The 19,634-nt window shown below is 42.0% G+C and overlaps 1 protein-coding gene across 2 annotated transcripts in view; it reads left to right on the top strand.

Moving 5' to 3' along the window:
• The window catches only part of TRAPPC9 (trafficking protein particle complex subunit 9), a 572,354-nt gene that overhangs the window by 344,990 nt on the left and 207,730 nt on the right, over positions 1-19,634 (top strand). For both annotated transcript variants that reach the window (XM_021688817.2, XM_044914681.1), the window contains one exon: positions 9,059-9,201. In XM_021688817.2, the coding sequence (XP_021544492.1) occupies positions 9,059-9,201 (143 nt within the window). The remainder of the gene's footprint in view (positions 1-9,058; positions 9,202-19,634) is intronic.

The following is a 19,634-nucleotide window of genomic DNA, read 5'->3' as shown; positions in this document are numbered from 1 at the left end:
CATGAGAATGTCTGTCTTGGATTAGAAGGGGGCACAGGGGAGCTTCCCTGGTTGGTGGAAGTGTTCTGTATCTTTGTTAGGCTGATAGTTACATGGGGAATATATTTATCAAAACTTAATTGTATACTTGGCTGTATACTTTCCCTGTATGTAAGGTTCACCTTACATCAAAAAGGAAGTACTAACAAATATCAGACCTCAGTTGGTAGATTTGCTCTTTGTAATAGTATGTATTAGCAATTACGACACCACTTTCTGTGTATCTTATGTGTGAGCAGTTGAGTAAATACATTGAGGATGATGGGACCTCCATTTCTCACAGTTAGAGAAGGTTGTTACACATGTGGAAAGGGGGGAGATTCAAATGAATCTTGTCTAAGTTTGGAACTTGAGGTTTCACTATGAACTCCCAGTTTGTGGAGATTTCTATATCATTATCCATATATATATATATATATATATATATATATATATATATATATACACACACACCTGTGTCTATATAAAAATAGATACAGAAATAGGTATCAACACATATGTGTGTGTGCATATGTAGGCACAGGCATATGCGTGCACCTCAGCCTCAGAGCAAGAGCATCTTAGTAGCAATGAGCACATCTAGGACCCATTTCTTGTTATCATTCCCCACAAAAATGATCCAGTCTTCTTCAGAGAAATGGCTAGTTTCCAGGGCAGGAAAAATATGAGATGATCCCAGAACATCCTGTTGTTCCATAAAGTAAGGAATTGCTTAAAGATCAATGAGGGCGTGTCACAGGACACAGCAGCTAGCTCGAACAGATGCCAGACTGGGGATAGTCTGCGTGTCAGCATGAGTAATGACCGTAACAGATTATAACCCATTGTATAGAACAAGAAGCCGTTAATCCATGTGGATATTAACCAAATAAATGGGGAAGAAAAATCTCTTACAGTAGATTGGCATCTAATAAATGTGAAATGAATGATGATGTTAGAAGACTATCAGTGGATGCTGTGCTAGTGGGTGAAAATTTAATGAGTAAGGTATTTACCAATTCTCAAAGCATCTCCACACAAATTACTTATTGATTACTAGGGGAAAATAGGAACTAAACAGAGGAGAAACCTTACAGACATTATCTTATATTTATCTATACATTTTATGAAAGAGACTTGACAGAGAATTCTAAAACAATGGGATAAAATGTGAACAATTTTTGCATTAGGTAATGGGGAATTTTTTTGTACTTTCAACTTTTCTGTCAATTTAAGATAATATTGAAGTTAAAAGTTTCAAAGACAAACTTTAAAGTAGCAGAAGAAAACAGAATTAGATTTTATAACTTCAGAGTGGAGGGTGTTTCCAACCATGATGCAGGAACCATAAAAAAAAAGTCCAAGAGTTGTAAAAGATTGATGCATTAACTAGAAGAATGGTAACCATTTCTGCAAGGCACATAAACAGTGCCAAAGACAGTGTCCAACTTTGAAAAATATTTGTGATTTATATCACAGGCAAGGAGTAATTCCCTTAATATATAAAACCTATAAGTCTAGAAGAAAAAGGACTATAGGTCAATTTAATAAAAAAGGTCAAATGATATCAACATACACTTCACAAAAAAAGATGTGAAAATGGCTGCTTTTCTTGTTCCCCAAAATCAGATTTCTGACTTGGTCTTTTAATGGTCCCAGCCACATCCCCCTCCATGTGAACCTGGTGTCCCAACCCATCTCAGCCACCGAGGGACTGCTGTGCCCCTTGAGTACGAGCCATTTTGATGGCTGGTGTTGCTTATTGTCCATTCCTGCATTATTGGGGATGTACCATTTAATTTGTAGTCACTTGGCGTCTTTAAGGCATAATTAACACTGAAGAAAGACTTTGGCTGAAAAGTGCTAATTAACTGGAAAGTAATGGTATGGCTTTCATTTGTATGTTTCATTGACCTTAAGTAAACCGTAGGTCTGGTCTCTTGGGAATGAACCCCAGCTGGGACCTCTGGTCCTGAATGTTTGACTTATTAAGTGGATCATATCACAGCTATTAATCTTATGTCCTATCACAGAAATAGAGCAGAAGGAAATCTGTGGTGACAGGTCCAATTAGGGTTTTTAAAAATTAGAGATCTATATCTTAGACATATAAATTAGGATACTGTACAGGGTGATGGTTTCTCTCTGGCAAGAGCCTTATTTAGATTAGAAATCATGAAACAGTAATACAGAATGAATAATAATAGTTTATTTAGGAACTGGTAAGAACCTTAGGTAGTATCAGGCACAACTCTGATTTTACAGATGAAGATATGGGGAACTAGAGGAAGGATATGACTTTTCCCAGATCATGTGAAGTTTTAATTGTGATAAATCATAATTTCACTGGATGGTTTTTGCTGTAGAACCTGGGAATCCTGACGTAGCATGTTTGTACTGAGACATGAGCAGTCCCCCATCAGTGTGGCCCACACTGTTACTTGGAGTCTTTTAATGTTTGCAAGTGATTGTGTGCCTATAAATGGTCAGAAACCAAGTTTGAGTATAAATTGCTTTCTATAAAATGCAGCCACATGAACTGTACAGTTTGACGAATTTTGACAGATGTATATCCCATGTAACCACCACCACCACCACCACCACCACGATGTAAAATATTCTCATTACCCCCAAAAGTTTCCCTGACCCCGTTATAGTCAATCCTTTCTTGCCCCAACCCCAGGCAACTACTGATCTGCTTTTTGTCGCTAAAGACTAACCTTTTCCAGCATCTCCTATACATGCAAGCATGTAGTATAGCATACTGCCTTTTTCACTTAGAATAATGTTTTTAAGATTCTTGCATGTTGTGTGTATCAGTAGTTTGTTCCATTTTGTTGCTGAGTAGTATTCCATTTTATGGGTGTACTACAATTAATCTAGTCACCTACCTCTTCTTGGACATTGAGGTTATTTCCAGTTTGGGATTATTATGAATAAAATTTCCATGGATATTTACATACATGCTTTTGTGTGGATAGGTCTTTTTATTTTTCTTGGTAGGAGTTTTATTGCTGAATAATATGTTAATTTTTTAAGTTTGTAAGGAATTCTGACTAGTTGTTTTCTAAAGTGATTGTGCTATTTTATATTAACACCAGCAATTTCTGAGAGTTCTAGCAGATTCCTTATAAGATTTTGGTTTTTTTTGGTACATGATAATGTTGTCTGTGAACAGACCGTTTTACTTCCTTTCTGGCATGTATGCCTTTAATTTCTTTTTCTTACCTTATTGAACTTGCTAGGATCTCAAGTACAATGTTGATAGGAGTAATGACAGCTATGTCCTTGCCTTAATCCAGATTAAAATCTGAACATTTAGTTTACCATGATATGTGGTTTTAAACTGCAAAAGTTTTTCATGGGTGCACTTTGAAGATTGAGGATATTCCTTTCTATGCCTAGTTTGTGGAGATTTTTTAAAAAAAATCTTAAGTGGGTTTTGAACTCTGTCAACTGTGTTTTCTGATGCTATTGAGATGATCATGTGGCTTTTCTTTATTGTCTAGTAATAGTCTCAATATTGTGAATGAAAGTTAACTGATTTTCTGGTGTTATACCAACCTTGCATTGTTGAGATAAACTTACTTGGTCATGATGTGTTTTTCATCTTATCTGTTACTGAATTTAGGATTTTTTACATCTAAATTCATGATGGATATAGATCTGTGGTTTTCTTTCCATGTATACTGTGTGTTATTTTAGTATTTGGGTAAGACTGCCCTCATAAAACAAAGGGAGACGTTTCCTCTATTTTCTGAAGGTGTTTGTATAAAACTGGTATTGTCTCTAACCTGAGGTTTTGATAGAATTCAGCGGGGAAACCACCTGGCCTTGGCTTCCTTTAGGAGGGCTGTTTTCAGTTGTGAATCCAGTGTCTTCAGTTGACATGAGGCTCTCAGGTTTTCTATTTTTTCCTGGTTCCGTTTGGTGATGTGTTTATTCAAGTTGAATCTATTGGCACTAAATTGTTTGCGCTATTTTATTATCCTTTGAATGTGTGTAGGATCCCTGCTGACATTCATTTTCATTTTTGATATTGGTAATTAGTTTCTTCTTTTTTTGATCAGACTACCTTAGAAGATTGTCATATTTATTGATATTTTCAAGAACTAGACTTTATTTTTCTCTGTTTATCCATTTTCAATTTAACAGTTGCCTAATTCTGCCTTTCTTGCTGAGATGTTGTTCCTTCTTATCCAACTCCTGGCCTTCCAGGTGTAATAGTCTTTGGTATCTCCATATATCCTAGGATACTTCTCTGTAACATATAACAGTTTATCTAAAGATGTCTCTGGCTTGTGTCTTTAGCTAGACTTGAGTCCCTGTAGGTGGCATCATGCCTTCTGCCATTATCCTTTACACATAGTAGACATTTGTTCAGGGTCAGTGAGTGAGTGGGTAGATGGATGAATGAATGCTCTTCTGAGTAGTTTGCAAAAATGGCAAGAGAGCGGGCTGTGCAGCCATGTGGCTCTGCATTTAAATCCTGGATGTGCTGCTTCCTGGGTGTGTGGCCTGGACCAGTCATGTAACAGCTCTGAGCCTTGTTTATGCAAACAGGGCGGGCGCCTGGGTGGCTCAGTTGGTTATGCAAACAGGACTTTCCTTGTAGGACTCTTAAGAACATTAGAGTCAGTGTGTGTGTAGATGACTTATCATGGTATTTGGTACCTAGTAGGTGCACAATAAAAGGTAACCACTGAAAGACCTTTTATTTTAGCTCAAATAATAAGTTGTATGCCTAGAAACTTTTTTTCTTCAGTTCCTTGCCCATTACTGATTTCTGTAATAGTATTTTTTCCAAGTAAGGACTGCAGCATACTCTGAGAAGGGGAAGTCTTAGGGTAGAGTAGCACATTGCTTCTCATTATTTTGTGATTGAAAAAAAAGTTGGAGCATCCTATGTCTTTTACCTTACCGACCCACTTTCTGTTTTTATTAAAATATTCTAATTTTATAGAGCCAAGGAGAGGTTTTTTGTTTGTTTTTTAAGAAAGGAAGGCAGTAATACTCAATAATTTCACAAAATCTTTTTTTTTTTTAAGATTTTATTTATTTATTTGACAGAGAGAGAGACAGCGAGAGCAGGAACACAAGCAGGGGGAGTGGGAGAGGGAGAAGCAGGCTCCCCGCCAAGGAGGGAGCCCGATGCGAGACTCGATCCCAGGACCCTGAGATCATGACCTGAGCTGAAGGCAGACGCTTAACCATCTGAGCCAGGTGCCCCCACAAAATCTTTAATTTGCTTGATTTTTATAAATTATTTTCCCTGTAATCCTATCTTTTCCTTGGTTCTTTACAGAGCAAAAGACATAGCCAATCCCAAGAAAATAGAAACACAGACTATTTCTTCTTTGTTATGTAGTACTTGATTGTTATGTATCCCCAGGAATTTTTTGCTGCCTTCCTAGGTGATTTCTACTACATCACTCCCTGGACTTTTAGTTTACCTTAAAAAAAACAAAGTCCGTGTGACATTTGTGTTACTTCATAGGTTTGGGCATTTCAAGGCCATTATTCAGAATGTTTGTTTTCTTGAATATTTTCTTGAGCCCTTTTTAAGTGAGGAAGTGTAGATGTCCTCTTGGATCTGGTGTGGCTTTATATCGCATTTAGGCACAGTGAAGACATTCCTGGTGGTACAGAAGTTGAAGGGAACCTATAAGCTTCTAGGTGTGAAAGACCTTGAAGAAGAGGTGTGGGAAGTGAGCTTTTAAAATGACTCAAAAGCTTGAACAGGCATTTCTCCAAAAACAATAATAAAGGGCCAGTAAGCACATGAAAAGATGCTCAGTATCACTAGTCATTAGGAAAATGCAAATCAAAACCAAAAAGAGATACCACTTCACACCTGTTAGGAGGGCTATTATAAAAAACAAACAAACCTATGAAACAGGAAATAACAGATGTTGACAAGGATGTGGAGAAATTGGAACTGATATTTTCTGGCTCTGTCAGTGGGAACATAAGATGATCTCGCAACCATGGAAAATGGCATGGTAATCCCTAAAACAAATATATAAAGAAATGAGTACCCTAAGGACTGAAAGCACCATCTCAGGACCGCTGTGTGTCTACCCATGCTCATGGCAGTGTTATTCACAATAGCTGAAAGGTCGAAGAAACCCAAGTGTCCCTCAACAGATAGATAAAATGTGGCCTGTGCGTGCAGTGGAGTGTTTAGCTCCAGCTTTAAAATGGACGTTCTGACACCTGTTCCACCATGTACGACCCTTGAAGACATGAAGCTGAGTAAAATAAACCAGTCCCCAAAGGACAAAAGCTAGGACTCTTTTTACAGGAGGTTCCGAGAGCCCTCTAATTCATAGAGACAGAAAGAGCACGGTGGTATCCAGGCCTGGGGGAGGGCAGCAGGGGGTTAGTGTTTAATGGGGACAGAGTTTCAGTTTGGGAAAGTGAAAAAGCTCTGCCTACGGATGGAGGGTGGTGATGATTGCACAACTCTGCGGATGTATGTCATGCCACCCAACAGTACATTTAAAAATGGTCGAAATGGCAAATTTTATTTTATATATCTTACTGTGATAAAAAATGGGGTAGAAACAGCACTGAAATCCATTTCCGGTTTCTTCCCATTTTAAGTCATGTTGCCTCCAGGTATCAGATGGCGAGGTCAGAGGGAGAAAGGAATTCTTCTCAGTGAGTGTCTACTTGCTCTGCTGCTGCATTTTCTCAGCGAATCTGCGCTGAGCTAGGTGCTCATTCTTGCCCCTGTGTCACAGTGGAGAAGCGGGCTTAGAGTGGATGGAAGGCGTGCCCAGGACCTCGGGGAGCCAGTGGGCCACACTGAGCCTGGCCTCTGCACCTGCTCCCCGACTGCTGCACCGTCCTGCTCCGCACGTCTCGAGTCTCTCGGGAAAGTCATTGTCCTCCTCGGGGTGCCCTGTCTCTGAAGACGTGCACATAGAGGGTGTGTTCTTCATTTTAAAAAAGTCTGTAGCTGTGGCTGCCTTTCCCCTGGAAGGGGGAAACAGGTCAGTGAAAGCACGGACCGGAGGCCAAACACTGTGCCTTGCCAGGAAGGTTTATCGAAATAACTGGCTCTTGAACGTGGGGAGGAAGGCAGGTGGCTCCTTCTGTGCTCACTTTGCTCTTACCAGGTGACGCAATGCTTAGGCCCCACCTGGAGCGCACAGCTTTGAAGCCCCAGTTGGCCGTGGCCAGTGCCACCCATTTCTCTGGTTTCTCTGGGCTCCGTGAGCTCTGACTTCCACGAGCGTCGCCCGCGGTCAACTGCTGGCCAGACGTGGGTACTTTCCCACACCCCTTTTTCCAAGCTTGGCTGCAGCAGGGGGCGTTCTGGCCCGTCTTCCCGAAGGTCTGCCTTCCTTGGATTTCCATGACACTGGCCTCTTGTCCCTTGTTGCTGGTGCTTTTGGTGTCCTCTCTGTGACACCACACCCTCATCCACGGTCACGAGGATCTACTTCTGTTTTCTTCTTACAGTTTATCAGTAAGCTTTTTACATAAAGAACCATATGGTAAATATTTCAGTTTTGCCGGCCACAAGTGGTCAGGGTTGTATGCTCTTTGTTTTCCACTGTTGTTGTTTTACAACCTTTTAAAACTGTAAAAACTGCTCTCGGGGCATGTGAAACCAGCTGCAGGCCACATTTGGCTCACGGGCCATAGTTTGCTGATGCCTGTGTTAGGACTTCACGTGGAAGGTTGAGTCACTCTAGTGAGGGGTTGAGCTGGGTTTGAGATTTCTTGTTGCTATGGTTACCTGGGTGCCCCACAGGCTCCAAATTCCTCTGGTGTTGTCTTGTATGGGCGGGGGAGGGGGAGGGAACTGAGGTGCCAAGCGTTTCTCCCAGAATGGTCATCCTCCATCCTCAGCCCTCCCTGCATGCCAGCAACATGGGTGGGGTCTTTCCACACCTTTGTTCCTTCCCCACTGGGGCTGGTGGCAGGAGCAGACGGGACTTCTCTGCTGTCCTTGTCCCACGCTGTGCACCTGGGTCTTCTGTGTTGGGCTCCCTTGGCCTCCCTGCTCCTCCCTCACCTAGCAGCCCATCTCTGCCTAGTATCTGGTGGGCGTTGTGGATGAGTGGGTTTCCAGCCCGGCTCGGTGGTGGGGGACCTCTAACCGCACTGGTACGGGATTCTGGCTCGGGACTAGCTTCTGCCCTCCCCGCCCCCCCACGGGAATGGATATTTGTCCCTGCCTTTGTGCCCTTGTCATTGGGTGCCCCTCCTCCAGCGGCTTAGGGTTTTGCTTCAGAGGAGAAAGAGGGGTCTGGATGGGGGGATGAGAGGGGAGGGTGGGGTTGAGGCTGGGGTTTTGGTTTCATACCCTTCCTTCAGTGGTTGCTGACCCCCTCCTCCATGCCTGTGCTACCGCGGAAGGCCCCCTCTGCTGTCCTGCACCCTGGCCAGTCCTTTGTGTGTATCCCCAGGGAGGTCCATGGTGAAGAGTGGGTGGGGCCTTCCTTCTTGTCTGGGCTCCCAGGGGGTCTTCCCTGTTATTAGAGCCCTTCCTCAGCCTTTAGTAATTCATTGACCTTGAGCTAATGCCTTTCTGCTGGCCTGTGTGGTGGCTGGCTCTACATTTGCTGACCGGTGTCCCTACCTTACCTTCTAGAAGGGCCTTGTACCTCCTTGGCCTTCTGGCCCCACAGTTGCCCTGTGACCTCATCTCTTGATGAGTTTGTAGCTCGTCAGCTTTACTGACCTCCGGCCGGGGAGCCAGGTGCTACCTCCGAGAGAAGGGTCATCCCCTCCCCACCCCCTCATCTCTGTGTTTAAGTGATGCTGATGGAAATGTGTTTTCCTCTCTAAAATGCTCTATAAGCCACAGAAGGATTTTGGAGCCTTTTTCCATGTGCATGTCTGGGCTGGGCATTGTAAGTGCAGACACACAGGGGGCATCATAGGAAAGATGGTGCAGGTGCGTGCCAGGTGTTGGAGTTGCCCAGTTGGGGTTCTCTTCAGCCTTACCTAAGTGAGGCCTGCCTTCTGGAAGAATGCTGATCAACTTCAGGATTGTTAACTTACCGTTTTTTCATCATTTCAGACCCTGGAAGCTATCCTGAATTTCAAATACTCTGGAGGTCCGGGCCACGTTGAAGGGTACTATAGGAACCTCTCCCTGGGGCTGCACGTGGAAGCCGAGCCATCTGTATTCTTCACCCGAGTCAGTACTCTGCCGGCAACCAGGTAAACCGATCTCTGTTCTGTCATGGCCTTTTTCTAGAGTCCCGCAGCACTGCGTTTGGAATTCTGACCTCCGTGTTCCTCTTTGTCCCACCTCTAGTCAAATCCAAACCACTGTGCCAAGTTGCTTAGCTTCCCTGAGACTTAGGTTCTGCATCAGAAAAACAGGCATTATACAGAATCGCTTTTTTCAGTTAGTTGTGAGTGGATGGGCTTTACACCTTCTCAGGTGGCATAACCGTGATGTTAACGTTGCAACATGCTTGTTTGTGGTCATCATTGTATAGGACACGTTTTCCATGCAGTGCCCTGAGCCTGGTCCTGGCTTCAGTCTGGTTCAGCTCTCCTGTTGGTAGGGGGTTCGGCCGCTAGCCCCGTGTCCGGGCACTCCTGGGGGAGTCCTACGTCTTTTTCTGTGTCACTGCTAGCATCCCAGGAAAACTGTGTGCCCCTCCAGGCTGTCCAGCATCTAGGCACCTCCGTTCGTGGAGGTCCCAGCCGTCTGGAGCACTGGCCTGTTTCTGCCAGAGAGCCCTTCTTGGACAGAAATTTTCCTCCTAGTTACTTCTCCAGGTCTTGTCTTCCATCAGGGGGAGAGAAATCAGACATTGTGTCTACCTCAAACCCAGAAGTGGCCAGAGGTCCTAGAGGTATTCTTCTCTAAGGCGGGAGAATGACCATTTCCCATCTGAAACTTTGACCTAGGGTGAGCTGGGAGTGGTGCGGTCTGAACGTGGTGGGTGATGTTCCTGCCCACTGGAGACCCTCTGCCACTCAGACCCCTGCCCCAGCGGCCAGCAGCCTGCAGAAAACAGGTACTGATTAGCACTGAGTACTTGACTGTCTTCATGTCCCGTTGTGCCTTACCTATGGGTGCAGGATGCAGTGGGATAGTGATGTTTATTCTTAGTAGAGTTAAGTGGCAGTGGTGACGGGCACCTCTGTGGCCTTGAACTGGGGGAAGAGCATCACGTGCAGCATCCCCTTCCTCTCCACAAACCCACAAAGGATTCTGTACTCCACGGTGTAAAATAGACGGTTGGTGCTGCCCATGTTAAAGTTGATATAAAACTCCCTTTAAAGTGATACAGCCCCAAATAATAAGTGTAGTTTTAGTTTATAGGAAAGACTATTTTTCTTCCCAGCCATCAGAGAATGGCTTCACAAGAATTAATGGCTTAGCTTGGGCTTTTTAGCATCACATTTCATCATCTGTCACTTTTTCAGTCCACGGAGTAATAGTCTTTCTTGCCAAGGCTTGCCTCTGTTTTGAGTTTGTTGTATAAACCATCAAAGCGCTTGGCCCCGGGGGAGCCGTGGCCAGGACTGCTGCCAGACGCTGTTCGCTGTTCCCGTGTTTCAGGCCCTTCCTGTGCATTCGGGCTGCTCCATGATGTACCTGCCGTGTTTCCTTCTCATCCCCGCATCGCCTGCTGCCAGTGCTCATATAAATAGTTCTTGGAAGCAGCACAGGTTGTCACTGAGTTGCGTTTGTTCCCCGCTTTTGATAGCCGGTTTGCACGTCACGACCCCTGCTGCTCTAAATGACAATTTAAGATGAGAAAAATGCTACTGTGTGGAATGGAGCAAACACACACTTGGAAGAGTCGGTGGTTAGCGCAAGTGCTGCTTGGCTCCCGAATTCCCCACCCATTGACCCTGCTCTCTTTTCTGTTGGCTTGCATGGTCTTCTTCCTGCTCTTGGGATGGAGATTGGATTTCTTCTAATCCTCCCTTTCCACCCCTGCTAAGCCTAATCCTCCCCAGATCCTGTGGATTGAGCCTCTGAAATGTCTCCTGATCACCCTCTCCATTCCACTGCACATCTTGGTTCCTTTTCCTTGGGACTCTACGAGTAGTTGCCTTTGTGGTCCCCCTACCTCCAGGTTTGCTCCTGCATTATCCTGTAAATACAGATGTTCCCACGTCACTGTCTGGCTTAAAGACTTTCCCAGTACTTAGGAGATAAAGTTCGAGGTCCCTACTGTGATATTCAGGGTACTTAAAGATTTGACCTAGACCTTTCTCTTGAGCCCCCAGTTCCATTTGCCCCCCAGTTCTCCACACATCAAGTGGAGATTCTCACTGGGTATGTCAAGACAGTTTCCTGCAATGTGCCTTTGCATACATCTTTTTCTAAAACTCTTCTTAAACTGTCATTCATTTACTTAACCTTTTGGGAAATGTTTGTTGGCATTGACGATCTATGTCACCATTTTTGTAAAATTTTCCTGAATATGACTATATGGAGTGGGTTGGTGCTTCTTTGGGTTTCTATACTTCTAATAAAGTACTTACCAGACTGTAAACCTTTAAACCAGCACCTTCAATGTTTCATTTATTCTTAAAATCAATACCTCCAGTGTTTCACATGTTATATAAAGGACTCAGTGGGGTAAGAGATGGATAGAGCATAATCCTTGTGTTTTATCAGCCTGATAAAAGCTCATCAGGCAGGAATAATACCAAATGGAAACATGGGTCTATATTAAGGAATGTTGAATCCCAAAAATAGAAATAGCAAGTGAATAAATATCAGAGATTCTTCCCCTTGCTTAATTTCTTTAGAAGACTATTGACTATTTAAAGAAAAAATAAGAGCATTTAATTTTGTAGTGCATATCCTATATAGAAGTGAAATACGCAATAGGAAATAGCACAGAGAAATGGAAGGGAAATGGAGTAGAGGAGAAATGGTAGTTCTTACATGTTATGTGTTACCACATTCTAGCTTCAACCACATCATAAGTTAAAGATAGCCAGAAGAGCAAAAGTGGGTTACTAAAAAATACTTAAACTGAAAAGTGGGGAAGAGGTGGCAAGAAAGGAGTAAAGAACTAGGAACATACAATCAAATAGGAAACAGATAGCAACGTGGTAGACTTAAATCCAGTGTACCAAGAATTACATTAAATGTAAATGGACTAAAGACTATTTAAAAGTGGAAGTTGTCAGACTGTATTAAAAAAAAACTAGAGTCAATTAACATGTTCACTCCCAGAAACAGTTATGTACAGTTGAAAAGCACAAAGATGAGGGGAAATATATGCCATTCAAACAGTAATCATAAGAAAGTTGGTGTGGGTATATTAATATCAAACAAATAGACTTTGAGGAGAAAAAGAGATAGGATAATTTATATTGATAGAATGGTCACATCATCAAGAATACATAGGAAAGCCTAAACTCAAATGTACCTAACAACATAACTTCAAAATAAAACTGACATCTCAGGGAGAAATGGAAAATGCCACAATTATAGTTGAATATTTTAACACATGTATCTTGGTATTTGATAGAACAAGCAGACAGGAAACTAGTACAAATATAGGAAACATGCACAGTTCTAGTAAATAATTCCAGCTGATATATAGGATGCTAAATGTTTATGTTAGAAAAGTTGAATGGTTCAAAAAATAGTAAAGGGTAGTGATCATTGAAATAGAAAATGAAAAAATAATATGTAAAGTCAATGCAACCAAAAGTTGATTCTTTGGAAAGATTAATAAATTAATAAAGCCTTAGCCAGGACAATCAGAGTTTAAAAGAGAAAGCACATTTACTAATACTGTGAATGAATCACTACAGATCCTGTACACATTAAAAGAATAATAAAAAGTATTTTATGATAAATTGTATTCCAATAAACTTTACAAATGAAAAGTGTGTTGAAAGACAAAAATTACTAAAATTGACACGAGATGAAATAGAGTCCCTGAGATAGTCACATATCAGAGTTTAAAATCTTAATTACAGCTAACTTGAGGCTCAGATGGCTTCACTATGAAATACATCAAGCTTTTAAGAAAGAAATAATACCACTTCTACAAAAATTCTTCCAGAAGTAGACAAGGGAGGGAATACTTCCAGTTCTCATTTTATGACACTGCCTGCACCCTGATGCCAAATCCAGGGAGAGACATTGTGAGAAAGTAAATATTGTGACCAGTATGCATAATTGAAAAAATTCAGAACCAAATATTAATAAATCAGATCCAGCAATATAAAAAAGGGAACACAATATGTATAATTCGGGTTTTATCCAGCAACACAAGATTGTTCTACATTGAAAAATCAGTGCATGAAGTTACTATACTAACAGAATAAAGGACAAAAATAAGATGTCAGTTGATGGGAAAAAAATCATCTGATAAAATTCAACACTTATGATAGAAACTGTAAACAAGGCTTGGAGAACTTCTGCAACCTGGTGTAAGGCATCTACAAACCCCTAAAATTATATAGTTAACATTGTACTTAATTATGAAAGGCTGAGCACTTTTTCTCTAAGCTTAGGATCAGTCAAGGTGAGTATGTTTGCTCTTGCCAGTATATTCATTACTTTTCTGCCAGTTCTACCTAATCAGAGCAATGAGATGAGAAAAGAATGAAAGCTATAAAAATTGGAAATGAAGTATAGTTATTATTCATGTGTTTGCATGATACATGTGATCAAGTACATAAATATCTACCATGAGATCTACTGTGCCAAGAGATTATTAGAGATTATTAGAACTAATAAGTCAAGTTAGTAAGATTATAGGATGATCCATATTATATTCAGAAATCAATTATAGTTTTAAATACTAGCAATTAATTTGAAAATGAAATTTTGAAAATATTTATATTGTAATAAAAATCATATAACACTTAAGGGATAGATCTTTTTACATATGATCTCTACCCTGAAAATGACAAAGCACAGGCCAGGGAAATTAGCACTTAAAAAATTGGAGAGGTATACCTTGCTTGTTGATTGGAAGAATCAATTATTGCTGAGATACCAGTTTTCCCACACTGGATTATAAATTCAGTGCAATTCCAATGAAAATCCCAGCAGGATTTTTTTTTTTTTGAGTGCAATTGACAAGTTGTTTTAGAAATTATTTCAAAATGGAACAGGCTATCGCCAATGGACTAGACACATGTCTTGACAAAAGAAGTTGGAGGGTGTAGGGTATGATTTTAAGACTTAATATAAAGTTACAGTAATTAAACGAGTGCTATTGTTAGAAAGATAGACAAAGGGATTGATGGCTCATAATAGTCTAGAAATAGACTTTCTCATATATGATCAAATGATTTTGTTTAAAGATTTATTTATTTGGGAGAGAGAGAACACAGGAGGGAGGGGCAGAGGGAGAAGGAGAAATTTAAGCAGATTCCATGCTGAACGTGGAGCCCGTCCTGGGCCTTGATCTCATGACCCTGAGATCAGGACCTGAGCGAAAAGCAAGAGTCAGACACTTAACTGACTGTGCCACCCAGGTGCCCCTGATCAATTTATTTTTAAGAAGGTATGAAAAGAACTTTATGTGGAATGAAAACGTTTTTCAACAAATGGTGCTGGAAGAACTGGGTACATATGTGGGGAAAAAAATAACTCACCCATAGATCACAGCACACACAAAAACTCATTTGAGATAGATTCTAGACCTAAATGAAAAAATTTTATAAACCTTTTCAAAGATAAAGTAACAAAGTATCTTTGTAACTTTGGTGCAAAGATTCCTCAGATGGGATCAGAAACTACTAACCGTAAATCAGAAAGTTGCTAAAATGGATTTTAACAAAATAAAAAACTTCACCTCATCAAAAGGCAGGCTGCATGCTGGGAGAAAATGTGTGTTACATATGTGTGCAATGGAAGTCTTATATCTGACATATATAGTGAAGTCTTTAAAAATAAACACTAAGAGGCAATCAAAAAATGGGCAGAAGATTTGAACAGATATTCACAAAGGAAGGTGTACAGATGGCCCACACTCACCTGAAAGTACTCAGCATCACTCATCATTAGGGAAGTGCAAATTAAAACCACAATTAGATGCCACTGTCTACCCTCTCGTGCTGCCAAACTTAAGACTGACAAGATCAAATGCTGGCAAGAACATGAAATAGCAGGAGCCTTCAAAAATTACAGGAGTTTAACACGGTACACGCACCGTCAGGCCGTTACTCGCCCAGTGTGACGTCTACCTACCCAGTGACCTCGCAGGTGTTTACTCAAGTGAGATAAGCGTTTGTATTCACGGAAAGATTCCTGCAAGAATTTTCATAACAGCTTTCTTTGTAATAACCCCAAACTGGAAACTACTGAAATGCCCATCAGCAGGGGAATGGATAAACAAAATGCGGTATATCCGTGCAGAGGAATATCCCTCAAATAAAACGAACTACTGGGATGTGCGGCAACACCGAATAAGCTCAAAATCGTGATGCTGATTACTGTATGACTTCATTTATATCAGTTTCTAGAAGAACAGGAGAAAAAGTCTGAAGTGCGGTGGGCTGTAGGTTGAGGTGGGGCAGGGCAGGAATTGACTCTCAGGGATCAGGTTGCTGACTGTCCCTGTGCACGTGTGACCTCCCAGGTTTTAGCTCTGAAATGCCCTTGCCCTGGGAGAACCCTCAGTGCTGGGCAAACCCAAACAGGTGGTCACCCTAGAAGGAAGAGCATCTTTTGAGCTAATGAAACCTTATATATCTTGATGGAGGTGAGGGTTACAGGGTTGTAGCAAATGTATATATGTATATATAATTGGAGAGGACCTGATTTTTTTTTTTTTTTTTTACTGGAGAAGGCTGGGAAGGCGGCATAGGAAATGAAAAAAAAAGTGTCCTAAATGTTGAAGAATGAGTAGGGTTTTACCACCCATTCCCTGGGAAGAATGGAGGAGTGTTGTTAACTGTTGCTCTGTTTCCTTGGCTAGAGTTTGAGCTCTGTGCAGTCCAGAGCCTGGTTATTAGTCCTGGTGCCTCAAGGCTTGGCACCTATGGCCCATGGTAGGGACATATGAAACTTAAGGAATGATTGAACGAGCATAGGAAGTCCTTGACTTAACGATAGCTTGACTTACGATTTTTCAACCTTAAGATGGTGTGAAAGTGATCAGAACTCAGTAGAAACCATGCTTGGAACTTGGAATTTGGATGTCTTCCTGCGCCAGTGATATGCAGATATTTGCTTGTTGTGCTGAGCAGTGGAGGGGTGCTGTCAGTCAGCCAGCGGTTATGCGGGTCAGCAACTGGCAGACTGAGAGTTGTTCTGCACACACACGGCCCTTCTGTTTGTCACTTCCAGCACAGTAGTCAATGAATTGCATGAGATATTATAAAATAGGCATTGTTAGATGTTTTTGCCCAACTGTAGATGAACACATTTAAGGTAGGCCAGGCTTAGCTGTGATGCTTGGTAGGTTAGTGTATTGAATGCATTTCAATTTATGATATTTTCTTTTTTTTTTAAATTTTATTATGTTATGTTAGTCACCATACAGTACATCATGGGTTTTTGATATGGTGATCCATGATGCATTGTTTTCGTATAACACCCAGTGCTTCATGCAGTACGTGCCCTCCTTAATACCCATCACCGGGCTAACCAATCCGCCCTCCCCTCTCCCCTCTAAAACCCTGTTTGTTTCCCAGAGTCCATAGTCTCTCATGGTTCATCTCTCCCTCCAATTCCCCGCCCCCATTTTTCCCTTCCTTCTCCTAATGTCCTCCATTCTATCCATTATGTTCCACAAATAAATGAAACCATATGATAATTGACTTTCTCTGCTTGACTTATTTCACTTAGCATAATCTCCTCCAGCCCCATCCATGCTGATGTAAAGGTTGGGTATTCATCTTTTCTGACGGCTGAGTAATATTCCATTGTCTATATGGACCACATCTTCTTTATCCATTCATCTGTTGAAGGGCATCTCGGCTCTTTCCACAGTTTGGCTATTGCGGACATTGCTGCTATGAACATTGAGGTGCATATGGCCCTTCTTTTCACTACATCTGTGTCTTTGGGGTAAATACCCAGAAGTGCGATTGCTGGGTCATAGTGTAGCTCTATTTTTAAATTTTTGAGGGACCTCCACACTGTTTTCCAAAGTGGCTGTACCAACTTGCATTCCCACCAACAGTGGAAGAGGGTTCCCCTCTCTCCACAACCTCTCCAACATTTGTTGTTTCTTTCCCTGTCCATTTTTGCCATTCTAACTGGTGTAAGGTGGTATCTCAGTGTGGTTTTGATTTGGATTTCCCTGATGGCTAATGATGATGAACATTTTTTCATGTGTCTGTTAGCCATTTGTATGTGTTCTTCAGAGAAGTGTCTTTTCATATCTTCTGCCCACTTTTTGACTTGATTATTTGTTTTTTGGGTGTTGAGTTTGAGAAGTTCTTTATAGATCTTGGATACCAGCCCTTTATCTGTAGTGTCATTTGCAAATATCTTCTCCCATTCTGTGGGTTGCCTCTTTGTTTTGTTGACTGTTTCCTTGGCTGTGCAGAAGCTTTTTATCTTGATGAAGTCCCAAAAGTTCATTTTTGCTTTTGTTTCACTAGCTTTTGGAGATGTATCTTGAAAGAAGTTGCTGTGGCCGATGTCAAAGAGGTTACTGCCTATGTTCTCCTCTAGGATTTTGATGGATTCCTGTCTCACATTGAGGTCTTTCATCCATTTTGAGTTTATCTTTGTGTATGGTGTTAGAGAATGGTCGAGTTTCATTCTCCTGCATGTGGCTGTCCAATTTTCCCAGCACCATTTATTGAAGAGACTGTCTTTTTTCCATTGCATGTTTTTTCCTGCTTTGTCAAAGATTATTTGACCACAGAGTTAAGGGTCCATATCTGGGCTCTCTATTCTGTTCCATTGATCTATATGTCTGTTTTTGTGCCAGTACCATGCTGTCTTAGTGATCACAGCTTTGTAATATAGCTTGAAATTTTCAATCTAGGATGGGTTTATCAGGAGGTAACCCCCATCATAACTAAAAGAAGATCTGAAGATGTAAAATACCAAGACTACATTTATTCAGGTGTCTCTTGTGTAAAAGGCATGACTTAAAAAAATTACTTGAGCTCTATTTTCCTTAGGGACCCATGTAAATTGCATGGCCTGGAATATAGCAGAATTATCACGCATTCAATTTGGGCACTCAGTTTTTGCACTTTATTGAATTTGATGTGACACGGTGTATTGTGAATTCATTATTTTTCATCTTGCTCAGAGATGAAGATTTTTCTGTTAGCGTCACGTCATTTTAGAGTCAAGCATCCCCAGAGATGGCTTATTTCAACACATTTGCATTATAAATGAGGTCCAGAGAGGGTATGTGATTTACTCTGCGTCTGCACAGCTTGCCGGCGACAGACTGGCGTCCGCGTGTCATGGCTACCAGGCCCCTGCAGCGCAGGCAGCTGGGTGACCCACTGTGCACGGAGGCTGAGTGGAGATTCAGGCTGATTCCGGTGCAGAAGGAAGCCATAGAGACATCAGAAGATAACTGTTACTGGCATAAACAGAGCCTACTCTACTCTAAAACCAAAATACAAATGGGTATTAAGTTGTTTTGCCCCTTAGGATTGTTTGTGTATCTGCTTCTGTCATGAATATTGATAATTTATGCAGTTCTTCTCACTGGTAATTTTCAAATGTTAGTGTTTCGGGAGAGAAAGGGGGAAGGGAAATCCTATTTATTCAGGGCCTACTGTATTCTAGGGAGTGTCCTGGGTCTGTTGGGCTCAGTGTCCCATTAAACTCCAGAGAACCCTTTGAAGTGGGCGTTGCTCTTTGGAGACGTGGCCGTAGACTGAACTGCACATCCACGAGCGGAGGCGATATGGTGTGCATTAGGGTCTTCTTGGCACCAGAACCCATGCTTTCTGTCAGCTGTCCTCTGAACTGGGAGTGCGCAGTCCTTCATTCGGCCCCTTATCCGCCCCCCCCCCCCCCGCCCCCGTCTTTGGAGGCGGCCGGCTCTCCCAGGTCTGCCTTCCTGCCCCTGACTGGAGCTCTCCCCGTGGCCCTGCTCGCCTCACTGGGCTGATGGTAGAAGCATGTTATGACAGGAGGCAGGTGCGTTCTTGACACCAAAGCACAGTGTAGATGGGGGTGGAATTTCATGGCTCTTCTCCCCGCTTCTCCCCCACGGGTGTACGTAGGTCTCAGCTGACTTTTATTTAGGAGATCAATTACTTTGAGATTCATAAAGCTGGCTGGTATGTTGTCAGGGACCAGATTGAAATGGATCGGGCCATGCCGCCCCTGTCTCAGTGCCCAGCCTTCTCGCCTGAGGAGCAATTTCTTTCTAGCCTGTTAAAATAAATGATCCAGGGTGCCTGGGTGGCTCAGTCGTTAAGCGTCTGCCTTCGGCTCAGGTCATGATCCCAGGGTCCTGGGATCGAGTCCGACATCGGGCTCCCTCCTCGGGGGGAAGCCTGCTTCTCCCTCTCCCACTCCCACTGCTTGTGTTCCCGCTCTCGCTATCTCTGTCTCTGTCAAATAAATAAATAAAATCTTTAAAAAAAAAAAAAAGTAAATGATCCAATCTCATACATTGCTGCTGGGAGCTATGTGAAAAATACTCTCCTCTGAGCAGGGCGTAGGGTGTAATCATTATTACATTATTAATAGAAATCGTACCACTTGACAC

Source organism: Neomonachus schauinslandi, chromosome 4, assembly GCF_002201575.2.
Source record: "Neomonachus schauinslandi chromosome 4, ASM220157v2, whole genome shotgun sequence".
In the NCBI taxonomy this organism is placed as follows: domain Eukaryota; kingdom Metazoa; phylum Chordata; class Mammalia; order Carnivora; family Phocidae; genus Neomonachus; species Neomonachus schauinslandi.
This window is presented reverse-complemented; position numbering and strand designations above follow the sequence as displayed.